We start from the raw sequence: 25,148 nt of genomic DNA, 5'->3' as shown, positions 1-25,148 counted from the left end.
ACTCCAACTCCCAGCATGCCAGGCCTCGGGAGCCTCGGAGCGGACTGCATCTCCCAGCCTGCCCCGGGGCTCGGCGGGACGTGCCGGCGCCTATAAGAGCGGGGGCGCAGCGGCCGCAGCCTATTGTTAGTGGGAGCCGGGGCGGTTCTGGGTACTCGCAGCCGAGGGAGCCCGAGCCGCCCGCTCCCCGCCGCCGGCCGGCCCGCCCGCCCTCCCTCCCTCCCTTCCTTCCCCCGCCGCCCTCGGAGCTCCTGGACCCGTGGCCACGGCTCCCGGGGCTCGCCTCCCCTTCCCTCCCTCCCTCCCCATCCCGGGCCTGGGCGGCGGCGGCAGCGGGGGCGGCGGAGACCTTCGCGGGAAGTGGAGGAGGCGGCGGGGTCGGGCTGGTAATGGGCCTGGGGGCTGCGGGGAGGAGCGGGCGAACGGCCGCCGGACGCGAGAGCGGGAGCCAGGGAGGGGGCGGGGCCGGCGGGAGGTGGGTGTGGTGGGAGGGCAGGTAGGGGTCCGCGGGCGTGGAGTGCTGCCCAGGGGGTCCTGCTCGGCGTGCCGGGAGGACACGGGCCCTGGACGTGGGGGCAGGTACCGTCCGGCCCAGCTCAGAGGACGGAGGCTGGGCGGTGGGATCGAGGGGCCCAGCCCGGGGAGTGCAGAGGGGAGATGGGCAGGCGATTGTGGGGTGGGACCAGAACGTGTCGGGAGTGAGTCGGAAGGTGATGGGGTCATTGGAATGCCCGCTGAGACCAGGGTCTATCAGTCAGGCAACTAGCACTTATTAACAAATGCCTCCTTACCATGTGCCAGGCTCTGTGCTAAGCTCTGGAGAGTTAGGTTTCCTGGAATGTACTGAAATAGGCTTCCAGGTAAAGTTGCAATATCCATTTTCCTAGTTTTTAGGGCTCATCAAGTGACCTGGTTTTTAACATCATCTTTATGTCCCTTTCCCTACTTCATCATTCCGTTTGTGTCCACTGAAGTGTCATGTCATCCTTTTTTTTAAATGACTTGTCAGAGTCCCCAGGTCATAAACGAGCTGTGGAAGTTACCCTCAGGAAAAGCACAGCCTTTGTCCTGTAATTGTTAGTTAGGTCAAGTTAGATCCACGGTTGACTGTGATTTCCCTCCTCTTTCTTAGCTGTCCATCTTGCAAGGCTTCAAGCTAGACGATTGTTGTGGGCCATGCATGGTTAAGAGTTCTCCTTTAGGGTTTACTGGTTTCTGCGGGAGTGGGCCTCAACTTTCTCACAGAGAACCTGGCCTCAGCAGGCTAACAGTCACAGAAAGAGTAGAGCAAAAGAGAATGGACCGTGTCTACAGAAAGGATTTCATTTTGGAAAATGAGAAGGAATGAGAATAAGATGGTTCATATTTCAATGCCCAGTTTAGGCAAGGGGAAGAGAAAGGGTTTGGGCATCCATTATACAGCGCTGTGAACTCAGTAAGTGCTAAGTAAATACTCCATGATGCATCCTAGGTGTTTCAGAAGACAGATCAGGATCATCACAGTAGTTGAAGAGAGCCATCCTACCTCTAATTATAGCTGGAAGAAGGGCTCTCATTCCATGAACTTTAACTTGAAATCTCATCACCACCCAGACTTTAACCTAAGTGGAACCACTTTCTCCTTTTAACACTGAGTCTTAAGAAGAAAATTCTTGAGGGCTTTGTAAGCACAGAAGTGGGTCAAACACTTCATTTTCCTGGTTATTTTAGTTTTCTTAAAGAGAGCCTCATACATCAGCTTTAAATATACATTTGTTATCTCAAATAAATTTTCCTAAGCATCCGATCTTTCACAAATCCTCATCATATACTTGGTAGAAGTAAGCTTCAGAAGCTTGAAAAAGTAGAGTCCTTTTTACATGTTGAGTCCTTGTTGAAATTCAGGCATGATGAAACACTATTTTTATTTAATATAGCTTCTTTTAAATCTCAGCCTGTGCTACTTCATAGAGTTTTGGTAATTATAGACTGGGGGGAATATTTGTCATAAAAGAACCTTTAAAATACAAGGTAGAGAGTGACAACATTTATGCCAGTTACCCTTTAGTTAGTCTGACATTTATAAGTTCCTATGAGGACTTTTATTGTTTTCTCTAAAATCATTACATATTTGGGGATTTCATCATTTTGCTATTTTAACAGACAATCGGTCTTATCCCTGGTGTTGGAATTGAAATGTATTTCCAAATACTACCCTGCTTTATTTGGGTAATTGAATTAGTATGCGTATGTCTGAAGAAGGTGGGGAGAGACAGCTTGCAGAGATAATAGATTTCCATGTAAGGTTTGAAAGATGAATTTGGTGAGGTGAAAGGAGAGTTGAGACCCTTTCTTTGCCAAATATTGCGAAGAACAGTCATTTCAGGTTATTATAAAAGTGTTGTCAGCCTTGAGTTATTTGGATTGGGAAGATTTAGTGAAAAGAGACGCATGAAGTAAGTTGAAAATTAAGGCTTCAACCAATTTTGGTCTAGGATGGACAAGTCTTTAGGGTTAGTTAATAGGTTCAGATAAAAGGATTTGGAGCAACCGTATTTAGAATTTTAAAATACTTCCATCTCAGTGTATGAAATAGTTAAAAGTGTTGACATTTTAATTTGCATATTGTTTCATTCTAGGGACATTTTTAAGTTAAAATGTTGTTGCTCCTTTGTAAAGTTTCTCCTGTTATTGGCTCAGAAAACCTTAATCCAGAACTATGTGACAGAAAGGAAGAAATACTGGGCAAGGGGAGCAAAGGGACTGCCACTGTTTCCAATCTAGATAAAAATAATTAAAGAGATGAAATGAGAACTACAACAGTATGTGGACTAAGACCCTGGAAGGTTGTTGGGGAATCCATAGAATTCAGAAGTAGACCCATAAGCTGTTTTTGAGCCTGTATCTCTAAAGACGCCATATGTAGGCATGATTACAACACCCAGCAGAGCTTGCTGAGACTGAAGCTGCTGTTTAAACCCTGTCTGAGAAAGGGGGGGTTTCCATTTAATTTTGTTTCTCTTGTGGCAGGCACGTATTGATTTGTTGAATGTAGTAGGAAAGAAAATAGGATTAGATTCAGTTGGCAATATTTTTCTTCTCTCATCCTCATATTTTCATGCATGCTTTGAATGTGAGGTTTTTAGTGCACTGTTGGTGAAAAAGTGGAAAGAGATGTTTGAGGTAAATTCACAGCTATCATAGAACTCAGATTTAGTTATGAAAAGGACCTCCGAGTCCCTTATTTTATAGTTGATAAAATGGAGGCATAAGGGGGTTAAGTGAATTCCCCAAGGTCATATGGGTCATAAGTGGCAGAATTTGGGATTGGAAGTGAGTCCTTCTGCCTTCAGTCAGTCTACTAGCTGAAATTTTGCTGAGCTCATTTATTCTTTCCTGTGTCTTAGCATTGGTAGATCTAATGACATCTGAAATCTGAAGAATAGGGTTAGATTTTAATTAAAATTCTTATTTATCGGGAACCTAATTTTTTTCCTCCTAGTCTAATTTCTTTAGGCATGTGCTAATTTTATTAGTGTACATGAGATGTATTGTAGCTGAGGGTTCCTGGTTGAGATCTACATTTATTTATGGCTCAAGTCCTCACGAGATAGCATGTAGAATTTTGATGAGGCCTAATCGAACCAAAATAAGTGCTCTCCGAAGCCTTCTTCCAGTATAGAATGTGCCAAGCAAAGCTGGCTAGATGTTTAATCTAGTCCCTGTCTGGGTAGGAAAATGAGTGCAGGCAGTTGAGAAAAACCAAGCACAGCATTTCTTCTTTTCCTTAGTGTGAACAGGGCCATCAAAAACTTGTGTTTGAGCTTTGGTGTTTGGTGGTCTGGTCATCCTGTAGCCCCTCCGCAGGAACCCTTGACACCACAGTCTGTGTTGGGGAGCTGCTCTGCAGTCAGGCAGCCCAGTCTTTCTGGGCACTGTTGTTCTTGATGCATAATTAGCAACCAGTGAGATCATAGTCTGGGCAATGGGGCATTACTGATTCAAAGGAAGAGAACCTGTTCCTAGGCTCTGTGAAACAAACTCCAGGAAATTGGAATTCAGAGATGGAAAAGGAAAATTATTTGTACTCTGGAGGTGATGGATGCAGACAAACTCTTCTGTCATGTGCTTCTGCGTGCTTATGAGATAATCTGCCCAGAACAAAATTGTTTCACCTCTTTTTGATGTTTGTCTTTTCCCATACTGGGTCTTTCTCTGCCTCAGAGAATATGAGGCTGAGTTTTGTGCACAGATGATAATTGTCATAATCAACAAGCATTTACCAAGCACTTACTCTTAGGGACTTGCAGATGTATTAATGGCCAAAGTGAAAGAGTCCCTGCCCTGAAGAAGCTTACATCCCATCAGGGGAGAGGACATTGATGCAGATCAGGAAAGGCCTCCTACCACAGGTGCTGCTTGAGTCCTGAAGGGATTTAAAGTGGAATTGCTGAGGAGGGATAGCCTCTGCCAAGCCACTGGGATGGCAGATCTGAAGTTTCTTGAAGAGAGGGGAATGACGTGGTCAGACCTGTGCTCGAGGTCTGTGCTGGAGGATGGATTGGCGTGGGGAAGAGATGAAGGGAGGAACCTACACTGCAGTAGTCTAAGCAAGACCTAGTGAGGCCTTCAACTAAGATGGGGTCTGTGTGAGTAGAGAGATGGGCAAAGATGCAAGAGAAGAATAGGATGATGATGATGATGATGATGATGATGCCGAAATAGAAGTCTTTATGAAAAGGATGAGTTAGGAAAGGGGATCTGATGTTAAGTTTGGCATGCCTGTGTCCAGTTTGAAATGTCCCAAAGGGCAGCTGTTGATACAAGACTGCAGTAACTGAGGAGAAAGACTAGAGCTGGTTATGTAGCTTTGGTGGTTACCTGCTTTGGACTGCTAGATGGCACAGTGGATAAAGTGCTGAGCCAGGATGACTCTTTGTAAGTTCAAATCTGGCTCAGATACTTTACTAGCTGTGTGACCCTGGGCAAGTCACTTAACCCTGTTTGCCTCACTTTCCTCATCTATAAAATGAGCTGGAGAAAGAAATGGTAAACCACTCCAGTATCTTTGTGAAGAAAACCCCCAATGGGGTCAAGAAGAGTCAGACATGACTAAATAACAACAGTTATCTGCATAGAGATATGAAGCACCCACTAATCTTATTCCTGTCTTCATTGCCCATCTGGATTCTCACAGGGAAGCCTAGTAAGAATGCTCTGACCAGACTGAGGAAAGATCCTTCATGGCTAGTGGCATCCCAGGGAATTGAGAGCCTAAGAAGTCCCCTGGGAAATATTCAGGGACAAATGAGAGCTAGACCAATTCTATTTCTGGCTTTGTCTTCTACTATCACATGTAGTGCTGACCCAGAAAGGGTGGGGTATCTGACTAGAAACCATTTAAACTGACAAAATTTCTAACTCTAAAAGCCAAGGAGCAGAGGCCCTAAACGATGAATTTATGGAGAAGCCACTTCTGTCATTTCTAAAGGGCTATTGTGGCTTGAATTCTGGCCCTTCAAAATCCTAGGACTGATGGGTGATCATGGACCTTCCCTGTGCTAGGGGCTGTGGGACTGATACTCGTGGGATATTGTAAAAGATTTCTGAAGAGATGACTGAGTCATACATTCTTCAGTGTGTGCCAGTGTGTTTATGAAATAGTCTGTCCTATTGATATGATTAGGACAAAGTTGTCTACCTGTTTTGTGTCTCTGTTCCCATTCCAGTATTTTCCATAAGGCAAAATATATGAGGCTCTGGGGGGAGAGGGAAAACATAAAATCAGGAAATAGTGTGGGATGGAGAGGAACAACAAGGAAATGGTCTAATCTTTGGAGACCAGATCCAGATCATATAGAGAAGGTAGATGGGTGTTAGCCCCATATATGATGGAAAGAAACAGGAGTTAAAGGGGATTTGATAATAAATGGAGGCATCTTAGACTGGTTTAGGTCAGAATCTGTCTAGCCCTGTCCATTTAGGGGCTTTAAACCCTCTATTCATTTTGGAGAGGGGAAGGGACTCATATATGGCTGTGGGTTTCATAACAGGGATGATGGTAATACCAGTCTTTCCCCCCTCCTTTCTTTCCAAACAGAATTTTCATGAGCCTATCTAGCTGGTGGTGAATGGGGGCTTTGGGGCCTTTATAGTGGACTCCTCCAGGAAGTCCTTTCAAGACCAATGGATGCATTCACGAGCTCGAGTCTCAAGAGAAAGTTTGAAGATGTGGATGTGGGCTCTTCGATTTCTAATTCAGATGATGAGATCTCTAGCAGTGACAGTGCTGACAGCTGTGACAGCCTTAACCCTCCTAGCACTGCCAGCTTCACACGTGAGTGGCTGTCCCTTTTATGGCCTAACCTGTCCTAGAGCTCTAGAACCAGGGCCATCATGTGGGCCACTGGGAGAGCTGCCTCTGCTTAGCTTCAGTTCAGTTCTACAGGCGTTCATCCCTGTCTGCAAGGTGCTGTGCTCAGTCCTGAGAACGCAAAAATGAGATCCTTCTTGTCCTTTAGGAGCTGACATTCCAATAAAGGGTGAGGTGTAGCCTTTGTCCAGAATTAAGGCAAAGTGATTTGATGAGGGAGAGAGAACTTTTCAGCCTTCCTACTTTTCTGTCACAATCTCTCCTTGAATCAGATTGCTTGGATTTCCTAGGCTTAGCATAGCTTTGCTTCTGTTCATTTGACTCCATTTTACCATGATGTGTGAAACTTCAGGATTCACAAAATGTTTCAGACATCTGCAACTGTACCGAGATATGATGTATAGAAATACAAAGTCCCTTGTTTACTATCCAGGCCTCATATAGAAAAATAATGAATTCAATATCAGTCTCAGCAAGTACCAACAGTATACAGAATAATATCCCAAATAAAATGGAAGAAGTTATTTAGGTGTTAATGCTTTAAAGATTTACAGTTTTGTCAGTGCAGGTCTTCCTTCTGCCAACATAAGTAGCACCTCCTCTTTGCTGTAGTAGATGATCTTAAGTTATTGTAGATCCAACGTCTGGTGAAGAGCCTCTCTGAATTTAGCTAGGGTAAGACAGAATATTACTGAGCCTATACTTGAAGATTGTTCAGCTTGTTGAAGGACTTTACAGCACTTGAATTCTTTTCAGATGGCTTTTGAAAATCTTTGCTACAAATAAAGCATTGGAATAGGATCTTTACAGAAGTTAAATTTTGATGAAAGAAAATTATAACAGTTTATTTATCCTGTGATCCCTTTGCAACTCTTCTTGTGTACTTAAGAACTTCAGTTTCTTAAGTTTTTCAGGTTTTTAAAAAAAATTTTACATTTGTCATTTTATGATTCAACACTTTATTATATTGATAAACTACAATTTATTTGGGACAGCTAGATGGTGCAGTGGATAGAGCTCTAGGCCTGGAGTCAGGAAGACCTGAGGTCAAATCAGGCTTTAGACAATAACTGTGTGATCCTGTACAAGTTTCTTAACCCTGCTTGCCTCTGTTTCCTCAAATGTAATATGAGCTGAAGGAGGAAATGGAGAATGAAACTCCCCAATATCTTTGCCAAGAAAACTTCAAATGGGGTCACACAACTGAAATGATTGAACAACAATGCAGTGTATTCAGCCACTATTAATCATTAGACATATTGATGGTATTTTTTCTTATCATAAAGATATGAATGCTTTTGCATGGATTTTTTTTCCTTTTAATAACTTGATCTTAATCAGAAGACCTAGAAATGATAAATTTTTACCTTTTTAATAACATTTGTAGGATACAATCCTAAAATTAAGATCTTTAGGTGAAATGGTAGCTTTTGTAGCTTCCCAAAAATTGCCAGATTGCTCTCCCAGAATATTGCTCCAATTTACAGTTACATCAAATGTGATGTGTGCCTATCTCCTCTCTTTGTTTACCTTTTTTTCTTTCAAAAATTTGATTGAAAATGAGGTATTAGCTCAAAGTTGCTTTTATACAATTATTAGAAATTGAATAGCTTTAAGTCACTCTCAGTTATTTCCCATTTTTAAATTGACCATTTATATCTTGAAAGTTTTATTCCTCAAGTATGGGAATGGAGAAAGAAGAATTGAGATGGTTAGTGGATGAGTGTTCCCTTTTAAACAGTACCCTGAGAGATGAGGTGGGAACTACTAAGGAGTGGGTGGGCACTGCATTAATGATGTCACTTACTTTCTGGGTTGATCGCACACTGTGCTCTTTCCTTTCCCTTCAGCCACATCTATCCTGAAGCGGCAGAAACAGCTCCGGAGGAAGAATGTGCGCTTTGATCAGGTGACCGTATACTACTTTGCCAGGCGCCAAGGCTTCACCAGTGTGCCCAGCCAAGGCGGGAGTTCTCTGGGCATGGCCCAGCGCCACAATTCTGTGAGAAGCTACACACTCTGTGAGTTTGCTCAGGAGCAGGAGGTCAACCACCGGGAGATCCTCCGTGAGCACCTGAAAGAGGAGAAACTTCATGCCAAGAAAATGAAGGTGCTCAGGGGGAAGGGGGGCAAGGGACAGAACTTGAGCTGGTCAGTGCCAAGGAGAAGGGAAAGGACATTTTGGTCCTTTGGTTATGGCCTAAGCCACTGTTCAACTCTGTAATGTAACACTAGTAGAGTGAGGAGCTTTGCAAATAGGTAAACAAATCTACCTTACCTTCCAAGAAGGAGCTCTGACTTTATCTGTGCTTTCCAGTTTGCTTACATGTGACCTAGAAGCCTCTGGCTTAATGGAATGACAGTTCTATTTACATTTATTTTCAAATTATTGTCTATAGGCTCATCAAGCTATGGTATTTTTTCCTTTGACCCACCCCACACCTCCCACCTAGGAGATGACCCTTTGGTTGACTACTCAAGTATCACTGTACTATTACCAAAGCCATTTAACCCTGAAACAGCTATTGAGAATACCATAGTCATCCCAACAAAAGAACTTTAAAGACTAGGAAGAAGAAAGGCATTGGCAGACCATTTCACCCAGTTCCTAGATTCAGATGTTTGCTGCCAACACCAAACCATTTGGGGCTTTGCAGTTCCAAGTACAGAACCATGTCTTTGAGATTTCCATATTTTGAGAAACACTGCTTCAGATACAGTCCAATTTGTTTGGGGTCCATGTGACTTAATCATATTCAGAAACTCAGTGGGAGGAAAACAGAAGTGTGGTGGGATCAGAGGAATTTAGTCAGCGATTGTATGTAGGCCTTATCTTATTTCCAATTTTGTTTGAGAACTATGAGTCTGCAGCCTACTCTGCCCCCAGTCTAATGGGCACAACATTTAGTAGTATTCCCTTGCTTCTAGATATTCAAAAGCTCCATCACTGGCCCCATGACTACAACTTGGCAAACAGATACTGATCCATTTGCCATTCAGAGGTTATGGGCTTCCTCCCCTCTCTCCCCTAGAAGAAATGTCCTGGCTCCTGAATCTGGCAGAGGGATGCCCTGCCAGAGAGATTTCATCCTGACTCTCAGGGAGACTCTGGCCCCTATAGAAGCCCCCAGGGCAAACTCAGGTAAACCTAAGATTTGTTTTGAGAGTTCTACTTGTTTGCAGGAAACTGAGCCAAGAGCAACTAATGCTGCATCCAATAAAGATTCATATGACAGAAGAGAAATTCTTATCTTTTGTTTCCAGTTCGCTCCTTTTTCAGGGGCTTCCTTCCTTTGGTTTTAGCAATAATAATTTCATATTACAAACTGCTTTGCATCTGTTGTCTCATTTGATCCTCAAAACAGCCTTGTGAGACAGGCAGTATAAGTATTGTTCTTGTTTTACAGATGACAAAGGCTGAAGTCTGGAAAGATAAACTGACTTGTCCACCTCATAGAACTAGCAGGTGGCAAAGCTGAGGGTTTGGAAGTCAGGTCTTTTAAATCCCAAGGCTGTCATTTTTTTTTGTTATTATCATTATCTTACTCATATCTTCTTTTTTGATAAGGTTCAGTCAGAAACAATCCTCAGGAAAGTCTCTATCCTATTATTAGTCTTTTGTATTTAATATTCTGTGCACACTTGCATGCATGGATAAAATGGCTGCTTTTGGTAGTGGAATAAAAGTATTAAACTCATCCTCCCCAACCTCATTAAAGCATCCTTGGGACAATTCCAGTAGCACGTAGGAGATAGCAGGGATGATAGATGCCTTATCTTGTTGCCACCTTTCTCCTCTGCCACATCCCAGTATTTTGAAAACTTTTCACATTCATATAGCTTAGAGGTTGATATATTTGATGACATGATGACATCTGTTAGAATTGTTCTTAAGTTTTTGTAGGTCATTGTTATGTTGGAGTGATTGAGGGAACGCTTTGGTCTGTGATCATGCTCTGATTCCTGGATATTTTCTTGTTGGAGTTCTCCAGGATACTTTGAGGTTTATGTTTGTGGTGTGGGGATTTGCCATGGGTCATTCCATGAAAGAAAGTGAGCTTCTGACACACCAGATTGTAGCTATCAGGCCACACCTTGCTAAGGATTCTGTAGATGCTAAATTTTTATAGCCTGCAGTGATAGGTTGCAGAGTTTGTACAGTGCTTTCTGGAATCTACATTGAACCCTAAGTCAAAGTTCCTTAAGGATGTTCTATCTATGTAATTCCTGGTGTCACTTTCCCATTCCTGGACCACCACCATAAATTCCTCCATATCCACAGGACTGCATGACTCAGATACGTGTTCTGAGTTCATGTACAAGTTGCTCACTGGGGACCTTTTGATTCCATTCGGGGATCTTAGCCATTCCCGTGTTCCCTGTTGAGGTTACACTTGACAGATCAGTAGCATGTAGTTATCAGTCCTGAGTATTTCTTGGTGAAGTGATATCTGCTTCACCAAAAGTGTTTCTGTAGGAGTTTGATCCATTTGTCATATATTTTAAGAAGGTACACCACTCCCATTACTACTATTTTGGAAACCCAGTGTTAATCTTTCTGTAGCTGCCTTAGGATAATGGGTCCTGTGTTTTGTTAATATTATATAGGTTAGGTTTTTGTAAGGCTCTTTTCCCAGTCTCTTATCATCCATTTTATAGTTCTAAAAGTGTACATTAAGACTGCCATTGAATAGGTGTTGTTTTACATGTATTTTTCCAATTGAACTTTTGATTTCAGGATGCCGTTAAGTCTCTTGACATACACAGATAGCCACAACCTTCTCTTCGTTAACTTTGTGTTCACAATGTCTTGCCAAATACCAAAATATTTGTAGGTAATGCTTTCATTGACTGGTTTGAGACCTGCAGATTCAACTGAAGCCTCAGTCATTAGCTTTCCTTGACATACAGTAAGAATTGATGCTGAGTCCAGATGACATTTTGATATCATAGGAGAAAGATTCACAAAATGAAGGAGTTATTTAGCAAGTGCTTAATAAATGCTATCTCTCTACCTGATTTATTTCTCTGTAGAGAACGTTTAGCTTGATTCACATACACTAAGTGATAAGATGTTTTGGTTTAATCCTCTCTTTAATATGGAAGCCATACTTAGTTGTAATTAAGAGAGATAATTGTTACTGTGTTTAAAGTTAGGCAGAACCAAACGTAGTGGGATTAACTTAAACTCCTTGAAAAATGCCTTGGTTTTGTATCAGTTTTTCTTGACAGTGTCCTGTTGGTGGTAAGCTTCCAAAGAGAAGAGTTTCATATATTTGCAGTGCATTTGCAGCCATCAGTGCAGTGGAGTCAAAGACTGACTCAGTAAAGTCAGCATAAATGTTACAGTACTTTCAGATGGCTTGATAATTTCTGAATTAAATAGAAGTTCTTTGCACCAATGGAGATTTTTTTTGATTCTTAGCTGATATATTGTCTTTTTCTGTTTATAGATGTTTTGTGTGTGCTATGGGCTATGGATGCTTTGTAGAAAGTACGTAAATAATTGGCCTATATTTGAGAGTGTGGCTGGTGTTCTCATCTTTTGTAATAGATAGTGATGCCTTCTGTTAAGAAAGGTGGGTTAAGGCTCATGTCTGAGAAGAGGAAGCTGGAGAGGAGCCTTGCTAGTAATTCGTGTGCTGTAGTGAGATACTTGAACAACTAATTATGGATCTTCATTAGTCCCTTTCTTGACACTTTAACAGAGAAGCTACCATTTACCATCTCCCTTGCTGAGATTGTTTTCTTGTACACAGCGTTAACTATATGTAAGCCTGATGTTTCTTATTTGATCCATTTGTGTTGGACTTCTTTCAGCCATATATATAAACAGAAATTCTCCTCCTTTAGGAAGGTTCTCACCTCTAATTTCTTTACTTCTTAAGATTCTATAGTAAAGTTTTTTTATTGACTCCTTTTGTCGCCTTACCTTTTTGACTTTAGTTTTCTGATACTGATGAAGGAAACTTAAAATTTCTGATATGCATTCATTTTCTGGATTTTTTTCTGTTTTTTTCTTGTCTTAAGTAAGGTTTTTCTACTTTGCATAATGGGCTAGGTATTGATATAATATCCAATGGTTTTCTACAGATCTTCAGTAGCTCTCACAAGCTGCCTGTGGTGGAATTTGATGTCTTTCTTTAGGGGTATTGCTGGATAGTTGTACCTTTCCTCCTGTGTTTCTAATGACCACAGCAGTGTCAACCACATACACTGCTGTGTGCAAATTATGAAATTTTTTTAACAAATTTTGTTTGTGTGTGTCTTTATATCACCAACTTTTTCCACTCCATAAAGACATAGCATTTGGTTTCAGCTTTGTTGTCGTAGTCATTGTATATACTGTTTTTCTGGTTCTGCTTGCTTTACTTGGTGCCTGTTCATATGACTGAAATGTTCTTATGATTTCCCTCAGACACTGGGAGAATGCATTCATTCATGATGCTTATAACAGATACCACCATTTTATAATTACTGTTTGTTATAATTGGTCAGCTGCTTGGATTCTTGCCTTAGGAGTAAAAATGAACTTTCAGAATCGCAGTCTAAGTATGTCCATCTCGTTTGCAAAATCATTGGAGAAATTGGTGCTGTTTTTTGTCTTTGTTATTAGGTGTAATTTCTGGGAGTTTGCATTATATAAAGATTTTCGTTGACCAGGTTCAACTTTGGTCTCTTCAGATATCAATATCTCTTTTCTTTAACTTTATCTTTTATTTAACCTAATCTAGACTTAGGAATGCAATTATTTTTTGTGCTTGCCCTGTACTGATCAGTAACATATTGTTGCGTTACTTGGAGCAGAGGTTACCACTGACCCCTTCCTATTAATGATGGGATCTGTTTCCAATTTTGTTATGGTGGACAATGAAAGTATTCCTGTCTTCGGTCCATTTCATGTATACTCTTGGTTTTTAGTATTCATTAAGCATTTCTAGCAGATGGAATATTTGTAATTCTGATTTGTTCTGATGTATCTTGCCTTCTTGTGGCATTAAAACATGAATGAATGCTCCTCACTCTGCTCTCCTCAGTGTCATGTGGACCATTGTCTGTTTTGAGTAGGATGAGCCTATAACCCTAGGCCGTCCTATCTATTTCTTTAACTCTTAGAAGCAGTTGCATCCAACTGGAGTGCCAATCTAGTCAGAGTCTGATTTGTCATTGCTTCAGAGTTCTTGCGATGCCTTCAGTGGTATCCTAATCCTGAAATACATTACCTTAACTGACATGTGCCCTTTTCCTACATTGTTCCCTCTCCTGTTGTGAACTTTGAGGGGGGTCACTGAAAGTACCAAAATATTTATGCTGCATTTTTTACTCAGATATATGAAATGGACCCAAGTAGATTAAGAATGCTAGAGTCTTTGCTTTGCACATGGAAAACTGTTCTCTGTATAAAACATGGCATCTTTCAGGGAGATAATTTAAGCCTATTATGGTAATGCTTAGCCTTAAACCTATCATTATCTCTCCTAAATAGAACTAAGTATGGCTTACAAGGTAAGGAGGGTGTATTATCAAAATATCTTTTTAATCGCCTGATATGCATAAGTGATGTCAAGTTATATGACTAAAAAACGACACATTGAACAGCTCCTTCATTTCGTAGACTCTTTGATATCTGATGAGATCAGCATGTCATTCGAATTCAGTAAGTGTGAAATTCTACCAGTCATATGCCGTACCCTTCTCAGACAACAGAAGGTTTTGAGCTTCAAATCTGGAGGTAAAATTGAACCATTAGATAAAGGCAATACAAGCACTTAAGTCTCTTCCAGGTAAGATACATCAAGGAGAAAGCTATGACTGTATGTCTAAAGACTTAACTGGAATCCTGAAATTAAAGCTCACTGGGAAAAGCATCTTTAAAGCAGTTAAATCATAGTATACTTTGGGAATTGTAAAATGGCTGTAACACATTTGGAAAAAATTCTTGTAAGATTAATACAGGTATTAATGAAGTGTGAAGCCCATCATCCTAAGGCAACTATGGAAAGATTAATACTTTCTTGCCAAAAAGGAGGGAAAAGGTTGATAGACATGCACATGTATGTGGTCATATCTTAATGTACTTAATCATGAGGTTAAAAAACTTTCAGAAATACTTTTGGAAAAGTAGAAATCACTTCACTGAGCTGAAAGCTGACATTAGTAGCCATCATTAGATTTCTCAAATAAAGTGATTTTCTCTTTATGTATAGTGGAGCCTATCAAACAGCTTAGATTTAAGAATGAAATCCAAAGGCCCTCTATGGGGAACATCCATGTATCAACAAAGAAAAGTTGGACAAATGTCTCGGTTCGTGCAGATTGGCTTATAGAAAGAGAGGAGTGGATATTGACAATCATCACCATGAAAAAATTATCGAAAATTTTTCCTTAAGAACAGTCTTACTGATCAATGCAGATTATGCAAGGAAACAGTAGAAACATCACTGCAGATTGATAAATTTTAGTATCAAATACCAACTTGTTAGACTTATACGTCAGAAGCTCACTCTTTTTTATGGCCTAGCAAATGACAAATTCCAGTACAAATACAGACCTCAAAAAAATCAACAAATTCAATAGAACTGAAAAAGGATCATTATCACAGACAGAGCTGTTGTCCACAATTGCCTGGATATATCATTGATCATTAAAATGTACACATAACATTCTTAGTAGTTACTACAGATACTCAGTCTTCAAGGTAGGTGGAACAAAAAGCTTTCAAAATAGAGATACCAGCAGATGAAATGAGTATCATGTGAGAGTAGGATGATGTCCTGATGGCTACAAAGATGATTTCACCAAACCTAAAGAGGACGAGTTTAATATCTTAAAGCTTTTATTCAACCACAAAAAGTGGTTATTTTATCAACTGGTTGAATAATCTATGGAATATTAAATATAAAAAAATCCAGATAGCCTCTTATCCTGCTGCTATCTGAACTGTACAATACTAATGAAACAGGGTTCATAACCCTAAGATGAACATTTCTTTGTCAAAAAGGAGGAAGAGGATTAGTAGACATATTTAAAGCCCATGGTAAGTAGGTCAGAAACCTACACAAATGCTTGTTGATCTAAGCAAACACCATTTTATCATGTAGTACATATTTCTCAAACCTCTCTGGAAGGGATCTGCCTCCAGATGAGGCCTGTGAAATGTCTACTATCCAGGAATAGAACCAGAAGACCCTTCACAGGGGATGTCTGCGTGACTTCAATCTGAATTTTGTTTTGGGGTGGCTGGAGTGAAAGAAAGAAGAATTTGTCTTACACCTTCTGTACTTCAGGCCTCGTGCTAAACCTGTTTGACATTTATCTCATTTGATCCTCGTGACAAACCGGAAAGGTAGATGCTGTTATGATCTGCCTTTTACAGTTGTGGAGACTGAGGCATACAGAGGTTGAGTGGCTTGACTGGGGCCACGCAGCAAGGAGATGTCTGAAGTCAGATTCAGACCTAAGACTTCCTGACTCCAGGCCCACCTAACGGCCTCTTAAAGAAGCTGAGTCATGGAGGTTTGTGGAAATGGAAGGGTTTATGATGGCAATTGCTACCAGAAATTACAGAATGATTATGTCAGACTTGATGTTCAATGTAGATTATATAAGGAAACAGTAGAACCTGTACAACGTATCATTGCAGGCTGTAGCATCTACAAAATCCCTTGCAGGTCATGACCTGATGGCTAGAATCATACACGTCTGAAGCACAGGTCTCTTTCACGAATTAAGTCATGACAATTCCCACACCACATATTTAGTATCAAAGTATCCTGCGGAACACCTGTGTTAAAATGTCCAGGAATCAGCATGATCACAGACCAGAATGTTCCCCCTCAATCACCCCAACAAAAGAACGATCCATAAAAACTTAAGAACATGTTTAACAGATGTTTTCATGTCACCAAATACTCATAACCTCCAAGCCATATGTATATGAAAAAATTTCTGAATACTTAGAGACCTGACAGAGGGGATGAAAACAAAGTGGGAACAGGATAAAGATACATCTCATCCCTGCTGTCTGCTGTGTGTGCTACTGGAGTTGTCCCAAGGAGGCTTTCAAATGAGTTTATATCCTAATTCTTTCATTCCAATACAGACAGTAGTTTCTTCTATCCATATACACAATCTCCTGTAAAACATTAAATATAAAAGATTAATGGGATAGCAGTGAACTAATAATTCAGTAAGGCAATAAACATATATTAAATACCTTTTATGTGCCAGGCACTGTGCTAAGGAATGGGGATTCAGAAAAAGGCAAACCTTCACAGTCTGAAATATGCAGACAACTCTGCATGTAGTATATTTGGGATAAATTAGAGATAATCGACAAAGGGAAGACACTAGAGTTAAGTGGGGGAAAGCTTCCTGTGAAAGATGGGATTGTAGCTTGAGTGTTGAAGGAAGCCAGGAGAAAGAAATGAGGGAGAGCATTGCAGACATGCAGGAAAACCTGGAGTTAGGAAATTAGCATCTCCTTGTAGGAATAGCAAGACCAGTGTCATTGGATTTCTGCATACTTGGTGGGGTGGGGAAACGCAAGGTATAAGAAGGCTGGAGAGACCGAGGGCCAGGCATATGTTATGAAGAACTTTAGGTGCCAAACTGCCTTCTGTGTTTGATCTTGGAGGTGCTAAGGGAGCCACTGAGATTTATTGAGGAGAGAAGTAACATGGTCACACCTCATTTTAGTGAAATCACTAGCAACCTAGTGGAGAGTGGACTGAATTGGATTTATACAGCCCTTGAAAGGGCTTTCTCCATTACCCTCATCTTCATCTTACAGATGAGAGATCTACAGCTCAAGAGTTGCTCATAGTCATGGTCAGATATGAGACTCTTAACTGTTTTCCTCAGGCAGGGACTTGCCATAGCAAGAGCGTTAAACTGAGCCTGGTGATTGACCTTGGACTAGTCATTTAACTACCTTGAGCCTATTTCCTTATCTGTGAAATGGGGATAATGTCCTTAATTTATTTTTCAGACTGCCACTACCACTCACCACTCAGCTCTAGTTGTGATATTCCTTTAGGCTTTTTCCTTTTGGATCTTTATCTGATAGGAAGGAAAGAGGGCGAGCTTGATAGGGGTGGCTCATATGAGTAGGGTGATTGCTAAGCCTGGAGATTCAAAAATAAGCAAGAGATAGTTCCTGCCTTCAGGGAACCTATAGTCTGCGGAAGAGACTATATGAAAACAAATGTATACAAACCAGCCATATACCAGATAAAATAGGAAATAATTAAGAAGGAAGACACTGGAATTAAGAGGGGTTAGATGGCTCAGTGGCAGGCCTGAAATCCGCAAGACTTCCTGAGTTTAAATCTGGCCCCAGACACTTGCTAGCTTTGTGACCCTGGGCAAGTCACTTCATTCACCCTGATTGCCTCAGTTTTCTCAGCTGGAGAAGGAAGTGGCAAACCGCTCCAGTACCTTTGTCAAGACAACGTGATTGAACAACAAAGGGAAGGTTTCCTGTGGAAAGTGGGATTTTGGTTGATACTGAAAGAAATAGGCTTCCATTACCATGTCTTCGTGACCTCTCCCCCACCACCGTCTGAACCCTAGTTTGAGAAATACTGTTAAGTAACAGCAGTGGCATAGTAAAGACTTTGCTGCCATAGTGTGGTGGGCAGAATCACCCAGTGAAGTCCTCTTTCTTCTCTTCCTTCCCACTCGGGCAGGGTTCTCCCTTATCTGTTACAGCATCTTTTCCAGGGGGTTGTTCTTTGCTGGGACTCTTCTGCAATTTTGATGAAACAAGTTAAATCCTCAAGTTACTTGGCCTTCATTGTTACTGTAGCCTCCAGACCGTGTGGTATTATTTGGATTTGATTTCTTTCTTTACTGAGCTGTCAATGAGTTTTCAGAATTTACTGCCACAGTTTTCTTCAGATCACATAGTGGTGATGATTCTTCCTCTCGGTTCCCCAAGTTCTCATTTGTTCTTACATCAGAGAACCCAAACTATCTATAACCAACACATTCAGAGTATATACCACACCCTTTTATCAGGTAAATAACTCTTGAAAGTCTAAACAGATTGTTGAAAATTTTCTTTTAGTTTATTTTAGGTCATGGTCCTATTTTAAGTATATGCTTAAATAACTATAGCTTATTTCTTTTCTCCCCCTAGTAGGAGAAAGCTGCATTCATGTGTGTACATCCCTAATCACACATAGGCACTGAAAAATATATCAAAGAGACGCTAGGTTAAATTTCTCCTATATGTAGGCAACCCAAGACAGATGTTGTAAGACTGTCCTGAAATGAATTTGACAAGTTTCATTCATAGATAATGTTGCCCAACCAAAGTTTGGCGTCTTCATTGAACTATGTATTGAAGGATCTTTTAGAAGTTTATCTTGTTTTGTATTCGCAACTGTCCCTTGCAAGAAGCATCCAGTCACTAGATGTCCACCCTCCATGTCTCATAACTAGCACGAAGAGCCAAAGGACCAATCAATCCTGTATTAAAAGAGTTGACTCAGCTAGTGAAGTGTCCACTCGAAGGGTCAGCAAGCTTTCCTGTTTCTCTCCCACCTGTCCCTTCTCTAGCCTAGTAGCTAAACCATTTTATTTTTTCCCAAAACTTAATTGAATTTTTAAGGTTCTGAATTTTTAAATGCCTAAAAATGAGCATTTCTTTACATGAAACAGAATACAAAAAGGAAATTGCATTTGAAACAGTGAGTCTCCATTTCCTACATCTTGCTTTTTAAATACACACGATTAGTTCCACATGTTACTTTCAAAACTCTCCTGCTTTTCTGTGCTTCCTTTTGGCCTCCATTTGTGTGGTTTTTTAAAAAATGTTTCCGTGGCCCTCTTTTTTTTTTGGGATGGGGGCGCCCACATCCTGTACCCCCATTTGTAACCAATAGAAAAACACTTCAAAAAACAAGGTGGGCCAAGAAAAGTGACCCGCAGCGGCCACACCCAGCATTGCTCCTTGGGACCGTCGCCTCTCTGTGGCTCTTCATCCCAGCCAGGCTAGTGCTTGGCCACTGCATTGATCAGTGCCCCCGAAGCTATCCTGGTGTTTCTTCACTCTGCACGAGCTTTACTGCCCAAGAGGCTCTTACATCTCTTTGTTTCTTATGGTACAATGATAGGCCGCCACATGCACGCACTGTAATGGCTTCAGCCACTCCCCGATTGATGGGCACCCCCATAGTGTTTTGCTTTTTTTGAGATTTTCCCCCTTTAATCCCCACTTGAAGATCAGACAGTTTGTTTTGACCGTTTCCTCCCTGGTATTATTTTCCCTCTTAAAACCTCCCAGTGTCTCCATCCCTGCTTCTTTCCCTGAGGAGGTTGATGTATTTCTAGATTAAACTGCAAGCAAGTAGTTAAACCACTTTCCAGAGGTTGACAGCTCATAATAACTCTTAATTCAGCTGTTGTTTTCCTGTCTAATATCTTTTCATTTTCCACTTGAAGAGAGGAATCATGGTTTTGAGAAACTAATATCCATAGGGGTTATGTGACTAGCTTAAAGTAACATAGGCATTGGTTTGCGCTGCTGCTGCCGCCGCCACCGCCACCACCACCACCGTCCTGCTCAGGACTTTCTCTCCCCCACCCCACCACCCAAAGATACTGCTGCCATCCTGATGATGGTGTTTCAATTGATATTACCCCAAGGTGACTTTACTCATCTTTTGGCAGCTGACCAAGAATGGCACCGTGGAGTCGGTGGAGGCTGATGGCCTGACGCTAGATGATGTGTCAGATGAGGACATTGATGTGGAGAATGTGGAAGTGGATGATTACTTCTTCCTGCAGCCTCTGCCCACCAAGAGGCGCCGGGCCCTACTCAGGGCCTCTGGTGTCCACCGCATTGATGCTGAGGAGAAGCAAGAGCTTCGGGCTATCCGGCTTTCACGGGAGGAGTGTGGCTGTGACTGCCGGCTGTACTGTGATCCAGAGGCATGTGCCTGTAGCCAAGCTGGGATCAAATGCCAGGTCAGTGTGGGACTGGGGGTGGCATCTGCAGCGCATACGCATTGCCATTGAATATCAAAGAGCCATCCACCTAAAAACGGTAGCTCTCTGCTGTGGCCTGACACTCTTCAAAGAAGAAGCAAGCTTTGAATGATGACTAGGTCTCTTGGGTGTTTTACCAGATGAAGATGTAACAAAGACTAGTATATTGGGTGCTCAGATACTATTGGCTTCTGAAAAGAGGGAAGTTTGGCTGGGATGCTGATGCAGACGCTTTCTTACCCCCATGATTATTGCTGCACACCTGGAGGTTGTGGTCACAGTAGCCCCCTTAATAAGAAACATTATCCTGGAGTAGCTAGGTGGCACAGTGGGTAGAGCACTGTAGTCAGGAGGACCTGAGTTCAAATCCAGCCTCAGAAACTTACTAGCTGTGTGACCCTGGACAAGTCACTTAACCCTGATTGCCTCCAAAGAAAAAGCAACACTCTCCTTCCTCTAAAATAAGATAGAAGCAGTGTGTGCTCTGGCTGAGAGAGCTAGGAAGGGAAAGACCTTTCTACACCTCAGGCTCTTCATCTATACAATGGGGATAATCATGCTTGTAGTACCTGGCTACAGAGTGTTGTGAGGATCGAATGAGATAGTGTCTGTAAAGAACTCCAGAGTCCTCTCTCTGTGATGGTGGCCTGTCATCATGGAGAGAAAATTGGCCTTGCGGTCGGAAGATGTGGCTTCCAGTCCCCCATCTTGACCATTCTGGCAGCAGATGTGATGCTGGGGCAAGTCCCTTAACCTCTTGGTGCCTCAGGAAGCTTTCTAAAACTAGAGGGGACAGGGCACTTGCAAAGCTGCTTTGGAAGGCAAAAGTTTCCTTACCCTCTTTTCCCTCGACCCAGGAAAAAAAATCCTCCTGATGTCACCTTTTGTAGTTAAGGGACAGAGGGGAGACAGGTGGTATTTTCTTTTGGGGTGAAATCATTTTGTCTTGAAATGACCATTTCTTACCTTATTACATAAAAATTTAACAAACCTGTATTTGCAGAATCTTGTTCGATCATGTCTGACTGTTTTGAATATTGGTGTTTTCTTAGCACAGGTACTGCAGTAGTTTTCCATTTCCTTCTCCAGTTGATTTTACAGATGAAGAAACTGAGGCACACAGGTTAAATGACTTGCCCCAGTTTACACAGCTGGTGTGTCTGAGGCCAGGTTTGATATTCCTGACTTCAGGCTAAGTCCCCACTGTACCACCTAGCTGCCCCACAGACTGTCTTAGTAAATGACTTTTGAAATGAATTGGGTTAATCTACCTAGTTAATTCCTTCCATGTATTTTTTTGTAACTGTGGGTCTCATCTTTTCCCCCATCCCTTCTTTTTCTTCCTCCTTAATTTCCCCCACTCCTCACAAGGTGGATCGCATGTCCTTTCCATGTGGCTGTTCCCGGGACGGTTGTGGAAACATGGTGGGGCGTATTGAATTTAATCCAATCCGGGTCCGGACTCATTACCTCCACACCATCATGAAATTGGAACTGGAGAACAAGCGACAGGTGAGCCGTCCAGGATCTGCAGAAGAGGAACTCCCCCCAGCATCCAGCAGTGACCTCCCAGGCACTCAAGACTCAGAGACACAGGACTTCCAGGAGTTCATTGCCGAAAATGAGACGGCTGTGATGCACCTCCAGAGTGCTGAGGAGCTGGAGAGGCTTAAAGCAGAAGACTCCAGTGGCTCCAGTGCCAGCCTGGACTCTAGTATTGAGAGCCTTGGTGTATGTATCTTGGAGGAGCCCCTCTCTGTCCCTGAAGAGCTGTGCCCAGGCCTTACTGCTCCCATCCTCATCCAAGCTCAGCTTCCCCCAGGCTCTTCCGTCTTATGCTTTGCTGAGAACTCTGAGCACCCAGCTGCCCCAACGGTGAATGAACCCTCTTACTTGAACAGTGGCCCTGTGGTCTATTACCAGGTGGAGCAAAGGTCAGTCTTAGGAATGAAGGAGGAGCCTAATTCAGAAGCTTCTGAAATGCCCCCTTCATTTCCGATAGAAAAGGATTTGAGTGTCTTTTCTCTCCCTGCTACCTCATTGGTGGCCTGTAGCCCCACAGACCCAGCTGCCCTCTGTAAACCAGAGGTGGGGAAAATACCCACTTCAGAATCCTTACTGCCAGAAAGCTGTAACGCTGAGGGGCCTGAATGTGATGATTTCCGCCCTACCTGGTCCCCCCCAAACCTTCCATTTCGCACAGACAGTGAGGAAGGCTGTGGGGTAGAGCAGGCCTCAGGTGAGGTTTGCGAACAGGATCAGCTTCCTAAGGACTCCTCTCTGGCACTCCCTTTGCCAGTGTGACCTGAGGGATACTGTCCCTCTCCCAATCTCTATTTATTCACTTATTTTATCTAATACTATTTTAAAACAAAAACTGAAAGAAGCCACTGCTGCTCCCAAGTTATTTTGTTGGGGTCTGTGGAGAATGAGGGTGGAGAGGATATGTGGGAGGTGGGGGGTGGGAGATGGTGTTTGTACAGATATTTTAAAAGAAAGGAAAGACAGACACAAGGAGACCACACTCCAGCTTTTGATCCCTTGAAGGGTCTTGGTGCACAGAAGACTGTGTTGTCTTAAAACTTTGAGATGTATGGGCCATTGGAAGGAAGAGGCAGAGCTCACAGGAAGGACTGGGTGACTCGAGCCACTTCTTCAGGGACCAGAACATGGGAATCTTTGAACAGCATGGCGCATAAAGGGCCCCTTCCCTTAAATTTCCCTTCATCCTGAGGGGCCAGATAAAAGCTCATTTTCATCCATTGTTGGTCCAAAACTTCTTATACAGGAGTCTGATGATATTTCTGAGTTGAATGTCATGGGGTTCCCCATTCGAAGAGAGGAAAGACCCAGAATGAGCCTTCTGCTGTCGAAACCTCAGTGATTTAGAGACAACTCACCCTCCCATTTAGTTAACAGGTTAGTCTTTGAAATGTTTGACATTTTCTGACCGTCTCCCCACAGTGGAGATCCCTGGTCCATCACTTGACTTATTGTTCCTGTAGGTCCTAGAGGGGAACTTATTTGGGGGTTTTTGTGTCACTGTCCCACCCTCATGGACCCTCGATCCCCTCGTACAAACACATAATTCTGCCAGGAAGCTTTGGGTTAGGTGTCTCTCTCTGGGGCAGCAGGACCAAGCACTTGAGCTCTCTCTGCCTTCTGGAGGAGCAGTGCCAGAATTTGTGCAATGCTTATTTACTCAATCAGGTTTTTCTTTGGAAAATCTGGTGCTGTTAATGGGGCGTAGAATGGCCAGCAAGGTCTGTAGTTCAAAGTTTCTGTTCCCCTTTTTCTATGATTATAACACCAGCCCTTCTTGGGATAAGGGATCAGGGAAGAGGAAGACCTTTACACTCCATTCCACTATAGGAATTGAATTGCAGTTGGGTCTCTTAGAGCAAGCCAGTTATCAGGTGATATATGTTGTGAGATCTCACATGCTGGTTCTAGATTGGAAAGGATTGGAGTTGGAGACATTTTGTAGAGTATCTCTTGAGATCTACAGAGTAAGATGAAGTAAGATCAGTCCCTTGTTGAAGCAGAGGATGAAATGGCTGTTTCTGTCTCTTGTGCTGTAAGCCCTGCTCCTTAGACTACCAATGAATCCTCCTTATAAATGATATTACCTCTGCTTTCTTTTCTTAAAGAGGAAGAAATAAAAACACTACTTTGGGCTCTGTTATCCCCTGCTCCCCTAATGTGGTTAGTAAAAAGTAAAGAAAGACATGAAGAACACGTGCGCCACACATGAGTTTTGTCTGCCTGCCTTCTTTCAGGGACTGGGGGTTTAAATGTAATGTTTATCCACAGCATTTCAGCTGTAACCTCTTACTTTGGCTGTTAACTGAGTCTGAACCACTTGTATTTAGTAATTATGCTCATTTTGACCCATTCTGCAGTTTCCTGCATTCTTAATTTTTCCTGCCTTGTTTAACCAAGTATGGCATTCCCTCCCTGAAATACTGTTTCACAACTTGGTGCATTTTCCCCTGAGAGTTAGACCCTAGAGACTAGCTAACCTTGAACTACCTTTACCTGGTGCCGTCAGTTTATAGGGACTTCTTTCTCTAGAAGAGAAAGGATTATTCTGTAATTTCCAGTGCCAGGTTAGGAGGGATGGATGCACAGGATCTAGCAAACATTTTCCCATCACAGAGGCAGTCCAGCCCACGTTGTACCCCAGGGCTTCTGTCTGGAAAATCACTTCTTCTTGCATTCCCCCTTTTTTTTTCCTAAACAAACAAAATCCTCTATTCCTAATACACATTGGCCCTTCCCTTTTGATGGCTAAATTAACTGTCTTGCTGAGCAGTGAGCCTTGTCTGCCAGCCAGCCCATCTTGTCTCTGGTGCTACTTGAATTGAACAGAATGGCTGTGGCTTGTGGTTGCTAGGCAGCTGGCCACTCACTGACTGCAAAAGCAGATGGTTTCCCCTCAGCTCTGTCTCTACCGATTCTGAAGAAGTGACATTACAACCCCCCATGATTCTTTTCCAATTTCCCCACTGTATGCAGGTAGTATTTTCAATGTGAATCCAAAGCAGCTTGTCTGGTTCTTTGCATTTGGGGGGCATGGGGGTGGGAGGGGAGGAGGGAGAACTTTTAGGTTCTTTACATTGTGATAATGCTGTATTTAAAGAAAATATTTAAATGTAAAATTAAACAAATGCTCAAAAGAGTGGTGTGTCATGCTTTTCCCTGGCAAAATTCAACTCTCGTTATTTTTTGTGGGGAAAGGAACACCTTTCCTGAAGCTCTCTGTGTAGAATTATATATTAGAATTAAGAGCTAATGTCAG

The 25,148-nt window shown here is 42.3% G+C and overlaps 1 protein-coding gene across 2 annotated transcripts; it reads left to right on the top strand.

Moving 5' to 3' along the window:
• The first annotated feature begins 213 nt into the window (after window positions 1-213).
• Window positions 214-25,028, top strand: CSRNP2 (cysteine and serine rich nuclear protein 2). 2 transcript variants are annotated; one of them, XM_072654693.1, is made up of 5 exons: window positions 214-386; window positions 6,080-6,316; window positions 8,203-8,462; window positions 20,030-20,326; window positions 21,719-25,028. In XM_072654693.1, exons 2-5 carry the CDS (start codon window positions 6,166-6,168, stop codon window positions 22,649-22,651), a joined length of 1,641 nt encoding a protein of 546 aa, XP_072510794.1. In that variant the 5' UTR covers window positions 214-386; window positions 6,080-6,165; the 3' UTR covers window positions 22,652-25,028. The 2 variants fall into 2 exon arrangements, with proteins under 2 accessions (XP_072510794.1, XP_072510795.1); XM_072654694.1 differs by lacking the exon at window positions 214-386 and having other exon boundaries at window positions 6,068-6,316.
• The last annotated feature ends 120 nt before the right edge of the window (window positions 25,029-25,148 follow it).

This window comes from Notamacropus eugenii, chromosome 3, assembly GCF_028372415.1.
Source record: "Notamacropus eugenii isolate mMacEug1 chromosome 3, mMacEug1.pri_v2, whole genome shotgun sequence".
In the NCBI taxonomy this organism is placed as follows: domain Eukaryota; kingdom Metazoa; phylum Chordata; class Mammalia; order Diprotodontia; family Macropodidae; genus Notamacropus; species Notamacropus eugenii.
The sequence above is the reverse complement of the archived record's forward strand: the minus strand, read 5'-3'. Positions and strand labels throughout refer to the sequence as shown.